This window comes from Bubalus bubalis, chromosome 18 (genome assembly GCF_019923935.1).
Source record: "Bubalus bubalis isolate 160015118507 breed Murrah chromosome 18, NDDB_SH_1, whole genome shotgun sequence".
In the NCBI taxonomy this organism is placed as follows: domain Eukaryota; kingdom Metazoa; phylum Chordata; class Mammalia; order Artiodactyla; family Bovidae; genus Bubalus; species Bubalus bubalis.
The window spans coordinates 25,565,636-25,587,869 of NC_059174.1; the positions used below are offsets into that span (position 1 = coordinate 25,565,636).

A 22,234-nucleotide genomic window follows, 5' to 3' on the forward strand; every position below is an offset into this window, starting at 1 on the left:
GAAACCTCGGGCCGAGGTACCACCCCCGGCCCCCGCCCGGGCCCGTCCGCCACAAGAGCGCTGGCCCTTTAAGAGCCGCGGTAGGGGATCGCGGGGAGGAGGGCCGGGAGCGCCGGGAGCTGCGCGGAATTCGCCGGGAACCTCGGGCGCCGGCTCCCTGGCTAGCTCACTCGCTCCGGCTCGTGCCCTGCCCCTCGTTTTTAGGCTGCCCGGGGAGCCGGGCCGGGTCGGACGCGGGGCGAGCAGGATTCACGGGCGGGAGGCGCGCGCTCCCGGCAGCGCCTGCCCCCCAACATGGACAGAAGGAGCTGGGCGCGCAGGGCACGCCGCGGGATCGGGCGGCCGGAGCGCTGAGGCAGACAAAGGCTCCGGAGTTGCGCTTGCTCTCCGCCGGGCCCCGGGCGCCGAGGCTGCAGGACTCCGCGGCGGGCGGCTCCGGCCCGCCCTCTCCCTAGTGGGCCGGCTCCGCGCGCCCGGACCTGCCCGGCCCGCTTCTCCTCGGCCGTGGGAATTTGCCGAGGCTCGGGCGGTGAGCCAGGGAGCGTCGCAAGTTCCGAGCCGCGTGTGGGGACCCGGCGCCCGCAAGCGGGCGAACCCCGCGGGCATGGGCAGCGACCGGAGCGCGCCCGGACGGCCGGGCTGGGCGGGCAGTCTCCTTGGCGGCCGGGAGGCGGCTACGCGGCCGCAACTGTTGCCTCTGCTGCTGGTGCTTCTGAGCTGCCTGGGCCGCGGCGCAGCGGCGGAGGACGCCGAAGTCAATGCGGAGGTAAGAACCCTCGCCAGCCGCTTTGCCGTAGGTTGGAGAACTTGAGGCTGGGGGACTTGAGGGTGGGAAGGAAGCCACGCCCGCAGCTTGAAGCGTGGAGGGGAAGCGCGCAGAGATGAGCCCCTGTCCCGGAGTTGGGGGCGGGGAAGAAAGGGAACCGGGCCAGCTGACCCTCTCCAGCTGGCCCTTGGCGGTGCACCTCTTCACAAACCCTGGAGGATGTAGGGCTTGAGCCCACACTCTACTCCTCCAGCCATGTCCAGGGCACTGATCTTCACAACCCGCCTCCCGGGAGCTGCTTCTGCGGCCCCCAGCCCCTGTTCCTCTCCCCTCTCTTCCGGACGCCCGATTCCTCGAGAGCCCTGCAGACGCGCGGTGACGTTCTTTGCTAACCGAGAGGGGGCTGCTCTGGGGACCGGGGGTGGGGGTGGGGACCTTGAGCACAGCCGCAGCGCTCCCGCCTAAGAGTTTGGGTGACACTGAGCCGCGTGCGGCGCGCTGGGGTAGGGGGAAGGGGTGCGAACCTCCGAGGCAGCCGATCAGGGTTGAGGGGGCGCTTTGGCGACTTTCTCGGACTCTTGCGCGCAAGTCGTGCCGCCGCCAGATGGGATCAAGAGGGAGACCGGATCTCACCCGGCGCTCCCTTCACCGGCGCCCCTACGGCCAAGGCCCGGGTCTAAGAGGGTGGACTCTGAACATCTTTTCACCAGGAACCCGCCTGACGTACCTACGGGGACTCATCTCTGGATCGGTCCAATGTATAATGTATGATTAGGCGGGGCCTCCTGGCGTAGAGCTGAGTCTAGCCAGCGCCCCCGGCTCCACGGGGTCGCCGAGCGCTGTCCTCCGGACTAGGGACAGTGAAGGCACTAGCTCCACTGAGTCAGAGTAAAAGCGAACATGTTCTTTCTCCGACACTCAAAACACTGCTTCCTGGCCCAGAGAAGAGGTGAGGTTTGGGTGCATGGTGGAGGAGACACCCTTCTCTGCACGTCCCCGGTAGGCTTGGGCCTCGGTGCCCTTGGGCCGGCCTGGAGCCTCCCGCCGCCCGGGTTACGGGCCTGAGTGCCGTTTCTATTTGCAGCCAGGCCGGTGCTCCCTCCCAGCACCCTCCCCCCCAACCCTCCCTGCGGCTTCCCCACCTCCCCGGCTGCCTGGGAGTTTTTTCCGATAGAAGCCTGCCCTTCCCCGCCCTACTTTAATAAAAGCTCGGAGGAAGGGCAGGGAATTCCTCCCAGCTCAAGTTACACCTCCCAGCCAGTTCCCCACCTGCTCTGCCCTCCCTCTATGGCTTGGCCAGGGAAAGCAGCAGGGAGCCAGGCCCTGGCAGGAGGCAGAGCCGGGAGCCCAGGCCATGCCCAGTCCAGCTCCATCACCCCGCCCCTGATTCACACATTCAGACAAGCAGGGGCTTATTTGACAACTCCTGCTGGTGGGAAATGGCCCTCAGCCTGCCTGCAGGTACTGGCCAGAGAGTGCTGTTTGCACCCACCTGCCACTATCTGGAGTGGAATACCAAAGAATTGCAAGTCACAGACCCACCCCCCAGGAGTTTATAATCTACTTAGAAATGGCATCTCTGAACAGAAGCAGTCATGGACCAAACTAGGATTTGGTAGCTAGGTATTGTGATTTGGCATCTTAGATGGATAGGAGCTTGGGCACTGGGACCTGTGGTGTGAGGGTCTTTGTTCTCTCCTTTGCTTCTGCTTCTCCATCACCCTCTCCTCTCCCAGCTGAGTGAGTACCTGCTGCCCAGGGTCTGCACTGGGGGCTTCCCTGTGGGCTCTGATGGTAAGGAATCCACCTGCAATGCCAGAGACCCTGGTTCAATCCCTGGGTTGGGAAGATCCCCAGGAAAAGAGAATGGGAACCCACTCCAGTGTTCTTGCCTGGAGAATTCCATGGAGGAGCCTGGCAGGCTACAGTCTGTGGGGTTGCAAAGAGTGGGACGCAACTGAGCAACTAACACCTTTCACCTTTCAGGGTCTGCACTGAGGGCACAGACCATGCCCCTACGCCGGTGTGGCACCGACTAGGGATTGATTGAACTGCAGCCCCTCCTGGGAAACTTGGGTTGGGCTATTGCAGGAAGAAACTCTGGAAAGTACAGGGGACCCTTGAATGCTGGAAGCCAAGGTAGATGAGGGGCTCAAGATTGGTGGGCTAGCCCAGATTCTACAATTGGCTTTCGGGTACAGGCTGTTGCTTCTTAGGGTCCCATCAAGTCTGGCCAGATCTGGGCCCACAGCCAGCTTATTTGCCCCGAGGCTATAGGAAAACTGTGCCGAGTCCAAGCGCTCCAAGGACCAGCCTCAGAGATTCATGGGCCTGGCTACACCCAGTGTCCAGAGTCTCCATCCCTTGAAGAAGGGCTTTGGCCCTTGACCACAGCTCCAGACCTTGGGTCAGGTCATGGCTAGGACAGTCTCTGAGCAGCTGAGTCAAGGCCAGCTCCTCTCTCCCTCCCTCCCAGGGCAGAGTTTCATCAGGCTAAGGAATCAGGCAGGTGCTCAGAGCCAGCACACACCTGCAACCTGCCAGTCCCCATCCTGGAGAAGGCTGTCTTTCTTGGGGAAGCCACCACTGAGCCATTCTGCCCTGTCCCACTCCCTCCCTGGCTGTCCCACTTCCTCCCTCCCAGTCTTCAGCCATTCTGCATAAACCAGGCCCTCCCTGTCTGACTGAGGTGTGAGCTGCAGCTCCTGGCCTCCTGGCCTGAGAATCCAGGCTCCCCTTTCTGTCCTCCTATCTCTGGCTTCAGCACCTAGTCCACTTAAGTGCCTTTGGTTTTCATCAGAGAAGCTTTGGTCTTTCCCCACCCCCTACTCCTCCCCAGACACACCTCTAGGCCCTCAGCCCTCCTGCCCTGCCCCAGGGAGGTGACTCAGGCTGCCAGAGTTCACAGGTGTGGTGCCCCTGCCACTCAATCATGGGCACACCCACTTTCCCTGAGCAGACACCTGGGTATCTTCCTTGCCCTTCCCCAGCAGCTGAGGAGGAGAGCAGACAAAGGAGGGTAGGGTCAGCTCGAATTCTGCCTTTGACCTTCAGGTCTAACTGTTGAGCCACAGCCCAGGCTTCCGGTGTTCCAGTCTCCATCCACACTTCTGTGCTGGCCCCTGGGGCTCCGCGGGTGTGCTCATATTAGCGCCCTGTCCTAACTGTGGAGCAGAAGCTGCAGGGGCCCCCATGCCCACCCTCAAGGGGAAGAGGTGTGATCGTGTGAGGGCCTTGTCTTTGAGAACCTATAGAAGCTGAATCTTCTTTTCTTTCTATTCTCTTATCAGTAGCAAGCCACTGTTCTCCATACTTTGTTTCAAAACCCAGGGAGAACGGGGCTGATGAGTGCTGCCGGGACTCGGATCTGTTGGGCCACGCCCTTTATGCCAAGTCCTTCACCAGGGCCCTGTGTTTGGGCTGCCCTGGGGTCCGGTCAGTCGGCTGCCTCCTTGCAGAGAACAGCTCTGCATGTGCTCCGTGTCTGTGCATCACAGACCTGCCTGTTCTGACCCCTAGACGCAAACTGCTTCATTTGCGTCCAAGCAAAGTGGGGAGGAAATAACCTAGAAACACACCCAGACGCCGCCCCCCCCCCCCCGAAGAAGACTTCCCCCAGAATCCCTCCAAATACTTCCTCCAAAATCCCTCCAAATACTGCCCGCATTCTCTAATACCAACTCAGAATAGCAAGACTGCCCGGCAAGAATAAACCTCTCCCTGCCCAGCCGACAGTTTGACTTCTGCCTGAGGCCACCTCAGCTGTGGTGGTCTTTGTGGTGGCTGCAGCTTCCCACCTCCAATTAAAGTTGTTGCTATAGACTGAGTGAAGCCCCTCCCCTCCCTCTACCTACCCCCCAGCTTTCTCAAATAATATGTTGAAACCTAACTTCCCCAAGGTGACAATATTTGGAGGTGGGGGCCTTTGCAAAGTGATTAGGTCATGAGGGCAGAGCCCTCGTGGGTGGGATTAGTGTTATTCTAGAAACTGTCTGAGGGACTTAACTGGCGTTGCACTGGTTAAGACTCCAGGCTTCCAATGCAGAGGCTGTAGGTTTGGTCCCTGGTCAGGGAACTAAGCTTCCCTGGTGGCTCAGTGAAAGAATCCACCTGCCAATGCAAGAGACACGGTTTCAGTCCCTGGGTTGAGAAGATCCCCTGGAGAAGGAAATGGCAACCCAAATCCACTCCAGTATTCTTGCCTGGAGAATTTCATGGGTGGAAGAATGTGGTGGGCTACAACCCGTGGGATTGCAAAAGAATCGGACATGACTTAGTGACTAAACAACAACAGTTAACTAAGATTCCACATCCCTCACGGTGCGACTGAGGTGTAAAAAGATAAAACACAAAAACTGTTGGAGAAATCTCCCTTGCCCCTTCCATTGTGTGAGGACCCAGCAAAAAGGCAGCAGCCAGACCTGAGCATGCTGTCACTCTGAACTTGAATTTCTTACTTCCAGAACTGGGAGAAATAAATGTTGTTATGAGCCACCCAGCTTATGGTATTTTTCTTATAGCAGCCAGGATGGACTAAGGCAGTTGGCACCTTCAGTGTCATCCCAAGATTTATGTAGTTCACACAGCTGGCTCCTTAGGCAGGGGCCCAACCCCGCGGCCAGCTCTGCCTTGGGCGTGGAGAAGTGTTCTCTGGGTCAGCAGAAGCAGAGCGGGCTTGGGGCTATCTGCTGAGAGCTTCCTCCATCTCAGAGAGGGCCCCAGGAGGAGTCCGCAGATGACAGTGAGGACCTGGCACCCTGTCAGCTGCTGAGCACTCCAGGCCTGAGGCACACAGTAGGCGCTTTCTGACTGGACAAGCCTCGACTGAGTTAGGCTCATATGAAGCCGTTCCCCAGCAGGACCCTGGTTTTAGGCATGCCTGAGCACTTTAGGGGAATAGCACAGATTTTTGCAGCTGTTTTTTGGAGCAAAAACAGCAGAGATGTTCAAGGTGGGCCTGGGTCAGGGAGACAAAAAGGAAAGCCTCTCACCAGCTCCCGTTTCCCTCATGGGATCAGCAGACAATGAACAAATAGACCCAACTCAACCTCTAGGATCTAGACAGACAGACCCTGGGTCCCAGCCATTAGCCAGCCCTCAGACATGCCCCCATGGCCATGGAGGCTGGAGGCCAAGGTCTGGAGCTGCTTTCCAGGACTAACCCTTGAACCTTGGGCACCACTTTGTCCTCCCAGAGGGTACTGACCTCCACTGCCCCCACCCACCAGGGGTGAGAGCCCAACTTTGAGTCCACTGTACTTGAGCACGGCGCCTGGTACGTAGGAAGTGCTTACAAAATGGTGCAAAATACAGTGAGAAGCAGATGGCATTTGCTGTTGGGCAAATCATTGACCCCATCGGAGCCTCAGCTAGGTAATACGGTTAGAGATGGTTCCATAGCATCACTGACTCAGTGGACATGAATCTGAGTGAACTCTGGGAGATAATGAAGGACAGGGAAGCCTGATGTACTGCAGTCCATGGGGTCGCAGAGTTGGACTTGGCGACTAAGACAGAGCCTCAGTTTCCTTGTCTACAAAATGAGACTAGTGGTAGTGTCTACGGGATGGTGTTATTGGGGAAATTCAGTGTGTTTGTATATAAAATACCCAGTCCACACGGTATCCCTCACGCGGTGCCCAGGGGAGGACCAGGCGTTACTTTTGAGCACCTTCAACATACTTGATTCCATCCTGGGCAGGGCCTACAGGTGTTTTGTAAGGTTTTCACGTTTAATCCTGAATTAGCTCTGTAAGTTTAGGTGCAATCATGACCCCACTGTACAGAAGAGGAAGTGGAGACTGTGAGGTGAGAGAAATTACCCTTGATCCCGCAGCCTGGATGGTAGCAGAGTCGGTCAGTGTGGCTTGGAGCCTGAGCTCCCAGCTCCCGGCTGGGTGAAAGGCTGCTGGTCAGAGCCCAGGGTGTCATTTTTTGGAAGCTCCATGGCCAGACTGGAGCTTGCTGGGCCAGAGCCAGGTGGGAAGGAGGGGATGGGGGTGGGGCCAGGGCCTCCCTCAACCACGTGAGCCGGGAGCCCTACCCCCACCTGTCCAGCCACACAGGCCTGGCCCTCAGCAAACCCTAAACCACCAGCCAACAGGGCCCTTTCACCGCACCCCTGCCCACCCACTGGCCAAAGGACCCGGCTGTTGTTTTCTCCAGGTTAAGGAGTGTTGGGGGAGGCCCCGGGGTAAAGAAGTGGTGTCCCCTTCCTTCCTGTTTCCCTGGCCTGACATCCCCACCCCACCGGCTCTCCCTACCACCTGGAGCCCCTTCCCCACCTATAGCTGTCCCATCTTGAGGGCTTAGATTTGAGAGCAAGTGTGTTCTCAAACCCCTTGAATATGAACCATGCTGCCTCTAAAGGAAGTAAATGGTCCACCAAGGACAGGGTGGCCTGGCTTGCGGCCCCCGTAACTGGTCCCAGGACACCGTGAAAGGTCTGTGTCCACTGCTGACAGGCCTGACAAGACGCCTTTTGTGCCTGTCTGGGCAATCCTGCCAGGGTCTGCCTGGCCTGCAGAGAAAGTGGGATGACAGAAGCAGAGCTGAGCCAGGAGCGATTGCTCTTATCGTGTGGGGTCTGATAAGGCCGGGTGGGAGGGGGCTTCACTGATCTGAGCCTGGAGGAGCTGGCTGTGGGGTAGCTCCTACCCTGAGACTGCTTAATGCACATTATTGATCTGGTGGCTCCTTCCTAGACACGCCCTCAGGATGGGGGAGGGCCTGCCTTGGCGAGGTCTCAGCAGTCCTGGGGAGCAGCCCTGCTGATGTGGCCCAGTGCCCAGACCCAGACACCCATGGTGGGGAGGATTAGACTCCCTCCCCCAGTGCCCTCCCCCAGCACTGTGCTGGGCACGGTTCCCCAGATGGGCCAGAGCCCAACATCCCCAACCTCAGGCCAAGAGGAGCCGACGTGCTGCCTCTGGGCTCCAGTTCTACCCACAGACCTGCTGTGTGACCCTGGGTGAGCCGTGCACCCTCTCTGAACCTTGCAGTCTGTGTAATGGGGATGGGCTACTTGTGAGCATTGAATGGGGTGATGAGAATCGACAGCCTGGCTCCAGCAGATTCTCAGCCCCCGGCTGCTATATTTATGACCTCTCCTATAGGGTCAGGGGGCCAGGAATGCCCCCACTCCCAGACTCTGGATGGCTCTACATCTCCCTGCCTGGGGCCAGCCACTCACCTGAAGCTTCTGTCCATACTTATGGGGTGGGGTCTGGAGCTGGAGAAAGAAGTAGCTGAAAGAACAGGTTGGTGGGGCCAGTTCTCCCACAGCAGCCTCCCTCCCTGGGCTGCAGGAGGCAGAAGGGGGCCTCGTGCTGTCCCTGTAGAACCCTTCCCTGCCTCCCACTGGGCAGTGATCCTCACGGAAGGGATCTCCCTACTCTGCTGCTTATGGGCTTGCCTGAGCCTCAGTTTCCCCTTGTGAAAAACAGAACTTCACTGCTTGGTTCACCCCACCTGTGAGACTCAGGTGACAGGAAAAGGAGTCCTGACAGAAAGGGGAGGGAGGCAGTATTTATACCGGTAGGAGCAGTGGAGCCTTGAGCAAGCCTCTCCTCCACTTTGAGACCAGGGTTCTGTTGTGACTTTGGGAATTGCTCCCCATTTTTGTCCCATGGCTGCAGAGCCCCTCAGGAGACTGGAGTCAGGGCAGCACCTGCCCTACACGTGGTGCCTGCCCCCGCCCCATGCTTTTCCTTCCACCCCCAGGGCTTGTCGCACTTAGAACAGTAGGGTGATGAGAAACTTCCTCCTGGATACTGGCGGAGGCAGGGTGGGGGGCAGCCCCAGCCCCGCGGGTGGTGTAGACTGGTTGGTGCTTGGTCAGCTCTGAGCCCATTGCTTGCCAGTCAGGCATCTCCATCAGCTCCTTCGCCTTATCATCCAGGGACTCAGCTGCTCTGCCAAGGCCGTTTCAGCCTAGTCCACTCACGTCACCAGTCCTCGGCCTCAGCTTTCTACCCAGACACTGGCAGAGAGACATTTGTCACCGAGGAGGCTTGGCTGATACCGAGGTGGAAGCTCTTGGCTTCCCTGGGACTCAAAGGGTGCCTGACAGTGTGACGGAGGGTCCACAGGCACCCTTGGGCCTTTGGTGTCAGCCCCCGAGCTGCCTCAGTACTGAAGGGGCCCCTCTGCCCCTTCCGCCCTGCCGGGCTCTGGACCTCTTCACTGCAGACAGGCCCGGCTCCCTCCCTTGCCCTCCTCTCCCCTCCCCAGGGCCCCAGCCAGCCTCCCCCGCCTGCCCTGCCCTCCTCCTGTCACTCGCCAGACACCACTAATCAGCCCCTTGGTGGCCTGTGATTGCGCTCCCCGGATATTTTTACCTTATGCAAATAGGTGATGTAGAGGTGCCCTAGTCTGTCAGCTGCAGCCCCAGGCCCTGCCCCCACCTCCAGCCAGATTCCTCTCACTGTGAGAGCTAGCCAACCTCACAGCCTCGCCTTCTAGATCTCTCCAGGCTTCTTCAGGCAAACCGTGTCCATCAAGGGTGGTGGACGTCCCCCTCTCCAGACATAACAGGCGCCTCAGGAAAGGTTTCTGTGCTTGGGAAGAAGGCTGTGGAGGGTGTCCAGAACATTGCCAGGGTCTGGAAGCTGGAGAAAGGAGCTGGAGGGGTGAAGGGGGCCTGTCGGGGGTGCCGCAGGGCACTCTGACCTCCCCCAGCCCTGAGGCTGACTTGTCCCAACCTGGATCCTTCAGCCCTGTCGATAGAGGCAAAAGTCTGCCGTTCTCCGAACAAAGGGGCAGTCCTCCACCCCCACCCCAGCCCTGTCATTAGTAATGCGCTTATTGAGCACTTTCCCCGCCCAGCACAGTGCCCAGGGCTCCTGTGGACATCCCCATTTCACCCTCATGGAAACCCCTGAGATGAAGCAGGTCCTGATACCATCCCTTTTACAGAGGCACAGGAATATAAAGGGGGCTGACGAGGCTCTGTCTCCAGAGCCGTGGTGGTTCCCAGCTCGGTGTCTCTGCCTCTTTCGTAGTCCTGTGACTGTCACCCAGGGCCCTGTGAGCCCCAAGCTGAGGCTCGGCATCCCCAGCCTCTGGTCGTCTCCCGACTCCGCCCTTGTTGGCTCAGCCTCTGCTCCCTCCAGTGGCAGCCTGCATGGCTGAGCCAGGCTGTGTGGGCAGCCCGTCCGCTCCGGGGGCCTGGCCAGGTGCCAGGGTGGCACCGAGGGGAGCCAGTACCTGAGGAACTGGACGTGGCCCTGGTGGCAGGCTGATGTGGGCATGGCCCAGGCTGACACATGGCTGTCGGCCCAGAGCAGCGTCTGTGTCCAGCCGCCATCTGCCCCACGGGCCCTTGCTCTGCAGCCTCTGCCTTCCAGAGCCTCTCAGAGCAGGTCCCCTCACTTGGGTTTTCAGAGACTGAGGATAACAAGGAAAGCTTCAAAGGACACGCTTCCGTGGCCAAGGCCCACACAGCAGTCCCTGGCCTCTGTGCTGACCAACCTCCCACAGTGGTCACCATGATCTCATCGCCTTGTGGGCACAAGGTGGGCAGGGCAGAGTCCCCTTTCTCAGTACCACTCAGCTTGGCTCACTGGGGATCCCACCGTCGGGTTTCAACTGCAGTGGTCCTGTCTGCTCACAAACTCGCAGGTGTGAACTTCTCTGCAGTGGGTCTCCCCGGGGAAATTGTAAGCCCCTGGAGGTCAGCCGCCTCCTCCATGGCCTCCAGCTGGCATGGTGCCTGGCACAGAGAGGGTGCTCAGAAACATTTGGCAGGGTGGCTGGCTGGGTGGGTGGACAGACAGACAGATGGGTAGATGGATGAGAAGACTTGCTCAAGGACTTCCCTGGTGGTCCAGGGGCTAAGACTCCGAACTCCCAATGCAGGGGGCCTGGGTTTGATCCCTGGTCAGGGATCTAGATCCCACATGCTGCAACCAAGAGTTTGCACGCCACAGCTAAAGATCTCACATGTCACAAGGAAGATCGAGGATCCCACATGCGGCAGTTAAGACTCAGCGCAGCCAAATAAATATACAATTTTTTAAATCTTTTTTTTATATATAAAAAAAAAGACTAGCCAAGCAAATCCTGAAGGGGATAGGCGCCCCCACTGTGTTCCAGCCACTCTTCACAGGGTCGTCTCTTTCACATTGCACCCACCAGTAACCCTATGGCTCCCCATCTTTCACATGAGAAAAGTCAGGCCCAGAGAGAACAGAGTTAGTGGCAGAGCAGAGACTGAACTTCAGGCCTCCGGTCCCACCCTGCTGGGCCTGGGTGGACTCCCTGAACCCACATGCTCTCCTTCCAGAAGGCTTAGGGTCTGGTGAAAGTGTTAGTCGCTCGGTTGTGTCCGACTCTTTGCCATCCCATGGACTGTAGCCTGCCAGGCTTCTCTGTTCATGGATTTCCCAGCTAAGAAAACTGGAGTGGGTAGCCGTTCCCTTCTCCAGGGGATCTTCCTGACCCAGGGATCAAATCCGGATCTCCCACATTGCAGGCTGATTCTTTACCACCTGAGCCACTAGGGAAGCCCCATGGTTTTCCTACTAGATGAGAACTCAAGAGGTGCTAAACCCCATAGGGGTCCCAGTGGTCTGCCTGGATGGTAGGGGACCCACCCCTGCAGGGGCCAGTGCAATAATAAAGATGGCAACTGTGGGCTGTCCTCATGGACACAGCTACCATCCTCATGGGGGAAGACAAACGATAAACAGCCAAGTGAAATATAGTGTGTCAGATGGGGACGAGGGCAGGCAAGCAGGAGAGGGAGGGCGTGCAGGTTACAGCAGGTGGGTGTGTTTTCTATATTTGTCAGAGAATACCCCTCCAATAAGGTGAGGAAGCAGAGACCTGAAGACAGAGACGGCATGAGCCGTGCAGATGTCTGGGAAGAGCACTCCAGGCAGTAGGAACAGCAAATGCGAAGGCCCAAGGCAAGAGTGAGCCCGGCTGGGCTGAATGAATGATAGGAGTGAGGTCTTAGAGCCAACCTGGGGCCCAGTAGCTCCTGTAAGAATTGGCTTTTCCTCTGAGGCGGGAAGTCTTTGGAGGGTTCTAGGCAGAGGACTGATCAGACCCGGCCTTTTGTTCCAGCTCTTGTCTGAGAACAGACCACAGGAAGTGGAAGCAGAGAGAGTGGTCCAGAAGCCCACACTGGTGGGAGGTGATGGGGGTGGGAGGGGGTGGGAGGCAGACTGCGCATGCTTGGAGGTCAGGGGGCCAGGACCTGCTGACCAGGCTGTGGCCTCTCCTTTGCAGAACTGGCTGCGGCTCTATGGCTACCTGCCCCAGCCCAGCCGTCACATGTCCACCATGCGCTCCGCCCAGATCCTGGCCTCGGCCCTCGCCGAGATGCAGCGCTTCTACGGGATCCCCGTCACGGGTGTGCTGGACGAAGAGACCAAGGCGTGAGTCCTTCCGTCAGGTCATTCCCAGACCCCACTAGCACCTGCCCTCCTTCCAGCCTGCTGTGATAAAGGCTTGGCCTGTGGAGTTTTCCAGGAAAGGGTGGCCTAGATACGAGGTGGCAAAGGGTTTGATCCTCCATGCTAGCTCTCATTGGTTGGGAGGGGCTGCTGCTGTCTTGTGTCGAGAAGGCTCCTGAGGCTGAAACCCAGCTCAGCAGCAAGGAGCACAGGATTGATTAGTGGTGTCTACCATAGGCTTGGGAATGGGAGGTGTGGTATATGTGCTGTGATTGCCTAGTTAGGCCTTGCTCTGAGTCTGACAGAGATTCTGTGACCCAGAGCCACATTCTTGATGAGCGCTCAGAGCAGAAGGTATCAGGGATAAAAGGCCTTAGGGTAACTCACCTCCTGCTCCTGGGCGATACTGGTAAACAGGGGCTCTCCTTTGCAGAGCCACTCCTAGACACGCAGTCTTCCAGTACCAGGCCATCATACCATTTTCCTGAGAAGGAGCTCAAAGCTTAGGGAGAGTCTTCTCACTGCCGCTGCCCTCATAATAGGTGCAGCTGGAGGCCGGTGGCTGGAGGGTGGGAGATGGTAGACTCCCTGGATGGTTGACACCGCCTGGAAGAGGCGGTGCCCAGCAGGCAGGTGTGTTGAGAGGAGGCTTTGTGCTCCCAGGTGGATGAAGCGGCCCCGCTGTGGGGTGCCAGACCAGTTCGGGGTACGTGTGAAAGCCAACCTGCGGCGGCGGAGGAAGCGCTACGCCCTCACGGGGAGGAAGTGGAACAACCACCACCTGACCTTCAGGTAGAGACCCCAGCTGCCCAGGGTGGCCTCCCCTCAGGGCATGTTTCTGAAGCACTGGGAGGGCTCCTTCCCTGGGCTGAGGCCTCAGGCTTCCCAGTGGGCTTGTCTGGAAGGCTTCCTTTCCCAGCAGCCCACTGCAGGGTGCCCGGCCTCCCCATCCAATCCCACCCCCATGCTGATTAGCTCGGCTCCTCCCCCACCGCAGTTTCCCTCTAGAGAATGGTGGGGCCTTTTGAACTCTGCTCTGTCCTCCTTTCCTCCCTCCCTGTACCCACCAGCAGCCAAGGGCTGGCCTCACCCACCCAGGTGGGCTTCTACACCAGTGAGAACTGGAGGCTTTGGGGGTATGAAGGATAAGGGAGGCCCTGGAGCATCTGGGCAGTCCAGCATCTGCACAGGGGGGATGTGTGCACCGAGTCACCCACACAAACCCTGCTTCAAATACCCCTTCTTCCTTTCCGCCAAATTCTTTGGCAAGAAACCCCGCTGAGCCTTGAGCTGCATGGCAGTCCTCAAGGGTCCCCCTTCCCGTTCCAATCCAGCCATGACCCACCCTCAGCTCCGTCTCCCGAGGAAGAGCAGCTCCCGAGGTCTTGAGGAACCCAGGCCCCCAGAGTGAACTCACGATCCATGAGCTGATTCATGATCTCTGATGGAGCTCTATCTAGCACACAGATGCTTAATCTGCTTTAAATGGGATCTAACAGGCCTCACCATGCTTTTATCATGTGCAGGCACATGCTCTCCGTGAGTTAAGCCGTTGACTTCTCCCCAGGACTCCGTAATAGAAGTGCTGCCCTTCTTTCCCATTTCACAGATGAGGAAGCTAAAACTCAGAGAGCCTTAAGTTGCTTGCCCAAGGTCACACAGGAAATGTTAGAGCCCAGCCTTGAACCTGATTCAGCCTGACTCTGGAGCCCAACATTCAGAACCACTTGGCCTGTGTTTCCCAAACCTCAGCCGTTTGCATCCCACTTTCTAGGTCTTTCTCTTGGCTCTGTATCACCTACACTTTTAATTACTTAATGTTTTCTTAAAATAAGCGTATTTGGCAAAATGCAACCTTATTCAGTGATATCCTAATGAATTACTGGGCTTGACAACTTAGTTCTTTTTTTTTTCAAATTCACATCAGAGTAAATTAACAGTCGGTACTGATGAGCATCGTCCATGAACCGGCTCAGATCCTATGCCCTTTCCCTGAGACCGTGTGTCCCCGCCCCCAACCCAGTGGATGCTAGCAATGGACAGCAGTCCCGGCCGTGGGCTCACTCACGTCTTCCCGTCTGCCTGCAGCATCCAGAACTACACAGAGAAGCTAGGCTGGTACCACTCGCTGGAGGCAGTGCGCCGGGCCTTCCGTGTGTGGGAGCAGGCCACGCCCCTGGTCTTCCAGGAGGTGCCTTATGAGGACATCCGACTGCGGCGGCAGAAGGAGGCGGACATCATGGTACTCTTTGCCTCTGGTTTCCATGGCGACAGCTCACCATTTGATGGCACAGGTGGCTTTCTAGCTCACGCCTATTTCCCTGGCCCTGGTTTGGGCGGTGACACCCATTTCGATGCAGATGAGCCCTGGACCTTCTCCAGCACTGACCTGCATGGTGAGCACCTCTGGTCATGGTGACATCAGGGGTGGGGGGTGGGGAGGGTAGAGCTGGGGGCTGGGAGGGGAGAGCATCCCCCATGCAGTTCTTGGGAGCATTGACTCTTGGTCTCAGTCTGCTGTCCATCATCTCCAAGGGGGGTGATAGGGAAAGGAAGGGAGGGATTGGTGTACCCATTTTCCAGATGGGGAAGATAGAGGAAGATAGAAGTCACAGTGGCTCAGCTTCTTCTGAGAGTAAAGCGTGGGCAGGCTTTTTGGGTCCCTCATAGAGTGGGGTGTCCAGGTCCTGGGCCAGGCCAGAGCTGATCTCACTGCCCGCCATGACAGGAAACAGCCTCTTCCTGGTAGCAGTACACGAGCTGGGCCACGCACTGGGGCTGGAGCACTCGAGCAACCCCAGCGCCATCATGGCACCATTCTACCAGTGGATGGACATCGACAACTTCCAGCTGCCCGAAGACGACCTTCGGGGCATTCAGCAGCTCTACGGTGAGCCGGCGGCAGTGGAGGACAGGGGGCTCTGCACGCCTGCTCTCAGCTCCCAGCCCCATGAAGCATAGGGACCGTGGTCACACCCATTTTGTAGATGAGGAAACTGAGGCCCCAAGAGAATTAGTGATGGTTCAAGTCATCCAGTCAATAGAGGATGGTGCTAGAAATCAGTCCAGGGCTGGCTGACTCCAGGCCCAGGCCCTCACCCAGAGATTCCATGGTGGCTCCAGGGGACACAGGTGACCCCAGGGCCCCTTACTGCCCCCGTTTTCCTCCTCAGCCTGAGGGATATTCTTATTAGACCCAGGGTGTCCCTGGGGTCCCTGTTCCTCCCACCGTTACACCCAGCCCAAGCGTGTCCCACTGAGGCTGTCCTCTGAGCATTGCTGGTTTATCACTTCCCAGCTCCTTTGAGGCAGGTAGCACCCCCCCCACCCCCCACCAAGGAAGCCCCCAATGGGGAGGTCTCTGGGGGCCAGTTCAGTGGGTCAGTGCCCACCCCGAGCCCTCGCTGTGGCAGGAACCACATTCTTCCCTCTGCTTGTGTCTACTGCTTCTGGAGCCTCCACTGGAACCAGCCAGCCTCCTAAGAGGAGCATCCCCAAGGGGAAGTGCAGCCAGGGGTGGCTTTAGGGTGCAATGACCCTAGCGCAATGTGGGGAGGTCAACGAAGGGACTGGAGGAATAAGAGACTGGAGGTCCCCCCTAGCGATGGTGGTGTGGGGAGGGGTCTACTGTGGTCAGATAGGGCCTCTCACCTGGGTGGGCTGCCCGTGGGGCACAGGACTCCTCAGGCCACCAAGGTTCTGAGTAGAAGCTGGCATCCTGGCGGGGTTCTGGGGCTACCCTCCTCACTTCCCCCTCCCACCCCTCTGCAGGCACCCCGGATGGCCAGCCACAGCCCACCCAACCTCTTCCCACTGTGACCCCCCGGCGGCCTGGCCGGCCAGACCACCGGCCCCCCAGACCCCCTCAGCCACCTCCCCCAGGTGGGAAGCCGGAGCGGCCTCCAAAGCCAGGCCCCCCACCCCAACCCCGCGCCACAGAGCGGCCCGACCAGTATGGCCCCAACATCTGCGATGGGGACTTCGACACGGTGGCCATGCTGCGGGGGGAGATGTTCGTGTTCAAGGTCTGGCCCCCGCCTGCGCCCCAAACCCCAGCCCCTTGGCCCAGGCTCAGAGCAGAGAGCTCCCTCCCACTTCTGCCCCAGACTCTTGCCCCACCTCCGCCCCCCTCACTCAGTGGCCCCTGCGGAGCCATCAGACCCTAGACCAAGAGGAAAACAGCCCGAGGGACAAGGGACTTGCCCGGGGTCGTACAGTAAACCTAGAGGCCCACACCCACCTGGGGCTGTCTCTCCTTGTGCCCCCTCGACCCCCCCTCTTCCTAAGACCCCCTGCACCAAACTCTCCCAGGCAGGGGGAGTCGTCCACATCATCCACTGAGTAAAGGTGATGCTGGAAACCAAACCCAGAGCTGTCCAACTTCAGGGCCTGGCCCTCACTCAGCCCTCACCCAGAGCTTCCATGGTGGCTCCAAGGGACACAAATGGCCCCAGGGACCCTCGCTGCCCCCTCTTCGCCCAGTCTGAATATATTATTAGACCGAGGGTGTTCCTGGGCTCCCAGGACCCATTCTTCTCACTATCACTCCCAGCCCAAATGTGTCCCACTGGAAGGGGTGGGTGGGGGGCCCCCATGCCGTCCACTCACCCCCACGCCCTCCCCAGGGCCGTTGGTTCTGGCGGGTGCGGCACAACCGCGTCCTGGACAACTATCCCATGCCCATCGGGCATTTCTGGCGGGGCCTGCCCAGTGACATCAGTGCCGCCTACGAGCGCCAGGATGGGCGTTTTGTCTTTTTCAAAGGTGAGTTGGGGCAGGTGGGAGGGAGAGGGCTGGGCAGCCCTCCTGCCCTCATCTCTGGCCTGACCTCTGACCCAGCTGGGCCTGACAGAGGGTGGAAAGGAAGGACCATGTGCACATCTCGTCTTGTCGCCCACTGCGGGCTTACTCAGGGACCTGACCCTGGCAGCAGGGCAGGGGTGGGGGTGGGGGTAGACAGAGACCAGAGGCCTGGCGGGCAGAGGTGGACTGACTCAGGGCAAGTGTCCACCTTCTACAGCACAGGGGCTCTGCCCCATCGCCCTCCTTCCTTGCATCCTAGGCCTCTTCCTTGCCCCTTCCTCTTAAGAGCGGGTCCCCAAGCCCACTCTGGGGAGTGTCTCTGGGTCTGTCTACAGAGACAGTGGAGCTCCCTCCCCCTAGCCCCTCCTCTGAGGCCTGCCCCCCCAGGAAGGGCCTCAGGGCAGCACCCCTGAAGGATTGGCTGTGTCCCCAGGCCCCCTGGCCTGAGTCTCAACCAGGCAGGAAGTCCCCAAGGACCGGGCTGGGCTCACACTACAAGGGAGAAGCCTGGGCCATGCACTGGGGGCCCCACGGACACAGTCCGTAGATCCAGATGCCAGGCCTCTTCCCTCTCTCTGTGCAAGAACTGTGTGTGGGGGGGAGTGGATGTTCAAACAGGATCAGAGGCTCGTGTGTATTGCGATTGAGTGTGTGGTGTGTGTGTCATTGTGAGCTGGCAGTGTAAATGTATACACGTAAATGGGTGCATTACAGGTGTCCCTGAGTGCCACGTGCGTGTGATGCAAGCGTGAGTTGTCTTGGGTATGGAGTGTCAGTGCTTGTTCTGTGTACAAGGATGAGAGTGTGTGTGTGTGTGTGTGCATGGTGAGTGTAGCAGTGAATGTGAATTTGGGGAACTAGATTCTCACTCCCCGTGCCTGCCCCCCCCAACGTCTCCCGCAGGTGACCGCTACTGGCTCTTCCGAGAAGCGAACCTGGAGCCGGGTTACCCACAGCCACTGACCAGCTATGGCTTGGGCATCCCCTACGACCGTATCGACACAGCCATCTGGTGGGAGCCCACAGGTCATACCTTCTTCTTCCAAGAGGACAGGTGAGCACCCCTCCGCTAAAGGAAAAGGCTCCCATCCCCAGGCCCTCCCAGAAAGAACCCATGGCCAGGACAGGCCGGGCGCAGCCCACAGCCTGGTACTTTTGGCCACAGGTATTGGCGCTTCAACGAGGAGACGCAGCGTGGAGACCCCGGCTACCCCAAGCCCATCAGCGTGTGGCAGGGGATCCCCGCCTCCCCTAAAGGGGCCTTCCTGAGCAACGATGCAGGTACCAGGGCCAGCCCCCGCCCAGCCTGCCCAGCACTCACCATCCCCCCGCCTCCATACACATAGGACAGGGTTTGCTTGTGGTCACCAGCTTCAAGATGGCAGGCACGGGGGACCCAGCTGGGCCAGGCGACCACTGACACTGTTTACAGAGGCCAAAGAGAGCTTGAGTAAAGGTCCCCAAATCGCACAGTGAGGAAGTGGTGGAGTCAGGAGTCCAGCCAGGCCGGCCTGTGTCCAGAACTGGTACTCAGAGCCGCCCTGCGGGGTTGTGGGGTGAGCTTGGGCTCAGAGCCTCGGGAGCAAGAGTCCTCCCGATGAACCCCCCTTACCTGCCTGGCAGGGAAGCCTGATCTCTGTCGTTGTAACTGAGCAACAGGGAGTTGCGGCCATTATTTCTCCAGCAGGGTTTCTGGTGAGTTTCAGAATGCCCATTAGCCTTCAGGTTCTCAGGGGCTCACGGGAGACCCAGCTGGCTTTGCTAATGTCCAGGCGGGTCACACGGCTTCCGTGCACGGTGGCTTCACTCTGCGGCTGCTGTGACCTCATCGTGCTCTGCGGAGCAGGGATGCATCTGGTGGCTCAAACCTGGTCCTTCCTGGGGTTTAAAGGATGTGGACAAAGTGCCCTGGACCAGAGATCTGGTCTAAGGGGGCATCAGGCTCCACTCCAGGTCTGACTGTGTGGCCTTGAGCAAGACACTGTCCTCTCCAGTGTAGGAGGAAGCCAGACTGGATCCCCTGACTCTAGCCCCCAACCCAGCAGGCTCTAGGACCCCTCTCTGCACTGCCCTGGTCAGTGTCAGCCCAGCCAGAAAGTATGGACAGATTTCAAAATGCCCAGGGAAGCCAGTGAGAAAGAGGGTGTTTTAAAGCCAGGGCCCCTTTAGCTCTCCCTGGTTCTCCTCGAGGGTCTCTGGCTGGCGGGGAGCCCCCACCTAACACTCCTCTGGCCTGCTTTGCCCCCTGCAGCCTACACCTATTTCTACAAGGGCACCAAATACTGGAAGTTTGACAACGAGCGCCTGCGAATGGAGCCCGGCTACCCCAAGTCCATCCTGCGGGACTTCATGGGTTGCCAAGAGCACGTGGAGCCGGGGCCCCGATGGCCCGACGTGGCTCGTCCACCCTTCAACCCCGATGGGGGTGCAGAGCCCGGGATGGGCGGTGACAGCGAGGAGGGCGAGGAGGGTGGTGAGGCCGGCCCTGGCGGTGGCGGCGAGGCAGGGCCTGACGAGGACGGGGGCAGCCGTGTGGTGGTGCAGATGGAGGAGGTCACGCGGACGGTGAATATGGTCATGGTGTTGGTGCCCCCTGTGCTGCTGCTGCTCTGCATCCTGGGCCTCACCTATGCCCTGGTGCAGATGCAGCGCAAGGGCGCACCCCGCATGCTCCTCTACTGCAAGCGCTCCCTGCAGGAGTGGGTCTGACCCTCGGCGCCAGACCCTCCCACTCCCCACGGTGCTAAGGGGCCAGGCTGGCCGCGCCTGTGGTTCTGAGACGGCTCCTGGGGCCTTTCATCTGGAGCCTTCGGTGGCTCCTCAGCCCCCCAGTGGGGGTCCCCCCAGGCCCGCTGACATCCCTGCCAGCCCCGCCCCCTTGTTTATTTATGCCCAGGTATCTTTTTTTTTTTTTTTTTTGCACACTAATTAAGCATTTCTTCCTACTTGCCTGACCAGGGCGGTCCCTCAGGGCGATCCCTAAAGGCAGGGGCTTAGAGGTTTCTAAATATACTTCTGCACCAGACAGGGAGTTAGGCTCACACCTACCCCTGGCTTAGCCAGAGGAGCAGTGGGTCAGAAGGCCCTGTTGGAAGAGTAATCGAAGGGCTGCTGGGTTGGTCTCCACCCTGAGCACCTGGGTCAGAGCCGAGGGCTCTGTTGGTTTTAGAGCTTGGTGGGGCCTGACTGGTCTCTAGCCCCCTGAGTCTCAGAAAGAGCTTCCACCTGTGGCAGCCTCAGGCCAAAGGGGGCGGGGCGGGCAGGGGAGGGGACCCGCTGATCGCGAGTCCTGTTGAGGTTTGGTTGCTTCCCAGCCCACTTCTAACAACCCCAGCAGTCGGGATTCCTTAGGCCCAAGAACCCTGCCAGCACCTGGCCAGCCCGGGGCCAGCAGCCCCCAGCTCCCCTGTACCTCCTCCCCTCTTGGGAGAAGCGGCCCTGGGCCTGCCTTACCAAGGACCAAAGGGGGTCTGCCAAGGCCCCTCCCCCAAGGGTAGCGCCAACCACGCCCCCCGGGGGCTGGGCTTCCAGCCTCCCGCCCACTCTCTCCCCTCTGAGCTGCGACTCAATTGGGTTCTTTCCACGAGCATCTTCCCTCCCCCTGTCACCCCCCCACCACCACCCGCAGGGGTCTCAGAAGCCCACCAGCCTCAGGCTCAGCTGCCAGTGTCCTAGTTCTCCCGGGGAGAGAGGGGGTAATAGGTGCCCAGGCCGGGGTTGTAGATGTCCAGAGACGCATGCCTACCAGGCTTAAGGGGTTCCTCCCCACCAGCTCGCTGTCCCCCAGGGACACTGGTGGGGGTGGCGTGGTGGCCAGCAGCTCATCCTCTCTCTCAGACTATGGGACAGGACTGTGGATCCCCCAGAGGAGCCCACTGTAGCCTGGGGCCTCCCCCGATCCTGGGTTCAACCCTGTGGATGGAGGTGATTCTGCCCTCTTTTCCTCCCTGAAGCAAGCAGGAGGCGAGGCTGCCGTGGGAAATGGTACTGTAGAGCCGGCTCTGTCCCCGCTGCTCCCCCAGCCCTGAGCAAGCCGGCCTGCCGCCCGGAATCCCTGAGGCCCCTGGGGCGAGGGGCCCCTCATGGACTGGCCCCCAGTGTGGGTCCAGCAGCGTCCTCCCCACTCCATCCTCAGAACCACTGGAGAGCCAGCCGAGGGGGGTGGGGAGGGGATCAGTGTCTGTAAATAATCTGCACTGATTAAATCATTCTGCCGGCGACTACACCTCCTTTCTAAGAGGCCTCAGGCTGGAGCTTACAGCTAGAGGGACTGCAGGTGACTTGGGGGCAGGGGGTGGGGAGTGGGGGGGAACATGGTCCCAGCTGGGATTTGGGGACTTATTCCCCCCACGCCGAAGAGAGCTGATTCCCAGATCTGTGGGGGTTCCTTCCCAACTGGCCCTGGGAGGGGCAGGCCTCTGGGGAAGGCTGGGAAGTAGCTGCCCTCAATAGACCAGAGCAGGGTAAGGCAAGGTACCAGGGATGGCCATGCTGGCATCGAGCGGAGAAGGGATGGGGAATTGACTGGTCATTCATTCGTGGTGAGAAAGAGCAACCAGCTTCCAGCCATCTCAGAAGGGTGGGAGAACCAGTCCAGGCCACCCAGCCTTCCCACCTGTCCAGATTGGTTCTGGGAAGCCTGAAGACCCAGCTTGGGCAGGAGGAGATGGGAAACAGTGCCACTGTGGAGTCTAACAGTTCCTCTCGCCACACATGCTGCTCGGCCGGTGAGGGACACCCAGTGCCACACAGCTTGTGACATGTTAGTTCCCCAACCAGGAATTGAACCCCAGCCCTCCACAGTGAGGGCATGGAGTCCTAACCACTGGACTGTTAAGGAATTCCTTGCAATGTCAGTTCAGTTCAGTCCAGTCGCTCAGTGGTGTCCAACTCTTTGCGACCCCGTGAACTGCAGCACGCCAGGCCTTCCCATCCATCACCAACTCCCGAAGCCTACCCAAACTCATGTCCATTGAGTCGGTGATGCCATCCAACCATCTCATCCTCTGTCTTTCCCTTCTCCTCCCGCCTTCAGTCTTTGCCAGCATCAGGGTCTTTTCCAGTGAGTCAGCTCTTTGCATCAGGTGGCCAAAGTATTGGAGTTTACTTTCATTCTTTTTTCTTTTGGCTGCACCACTCGGCATGCTGGATCTTGGTTCCCTGACCAGGGATTGAACCTGTGCCCCCTGCTTGAAGTCTTAACCAGTGGACCACCAGGGAAGTCCCATTCCCTCTTTGAAGAAGCAGAGAATCTCACGCTAGG

General features: G+C 59.2%; 1 protein-coding gene across 2 annotated transcripts; it reads left to right on the top strand.

The window, feature by feature from the left end:
• The first annotated feature begins 40 nt into the window (after positions 1 to 40).
• MMP15 (matrix metallopeptidase 15) lies at positions 41 to 21,194 on the top strand. 2 transcript variants are annotated; one of them, XM_006072592.4, is made up of 10 exons: positions 41 to 766; positions 12,002 to 12,150; positions 12,832 to 12,960; positions 14,257 to 14,564; positions 14,897 to 15,058; positions 15,940 to 16,193; positions 16,794 to 16,932; positions 17,875 to 18,025; positions 18,137 to 18,252; positions 19,223 to 21,194. In XM_006072592.4, exons 1-10 carry the CDS (start codon positions 605 to 607, stop codon positions 19,678 to 19,680), a joined length of 2,028 nt encoding a protein of 675 aa, XP_006072654.1. In that variant the 5' UTR covers positions 41 to 604; the 3' UTR covers positions 19,681 to 21,194. The 2 variants fall into 2 exon arrangements, with proteins under 2 accessions (XP_006072654.1, XP_044787868.1); XM_044931933.2 differs by lacking the exon at positions 41 to 766 and adding an exon at positions 2,876 to 2,905.
• The last annotated feature ends 1,040 nt before the right edge of the window (positions 21,195 to 22,234 follow it).

Coding starts and splice junctions, on each gene's coding strand:
- MMP15 (XM_006072592.4), top strand. CDS start 605: ATGGGCAGCGACCGGAGCGCGCCCGGACGGCCGGGCTGGGCGGGCAGT. Junction 12,151..12,831: donor CTGGACGAAGAGACCAAGGC/GTGAGTCCTTCC, acceptor TTGTGCTCCCAG/GTGGATGAAGCGGCCCCGCT. Junction 15,059..15,939: donor GGGCATTCAGCAGCTCTACG/GTGAGCCGGCGG, acceptor ACCCCTCTGCAG/GCACCCCGGATGGCCAGCCA.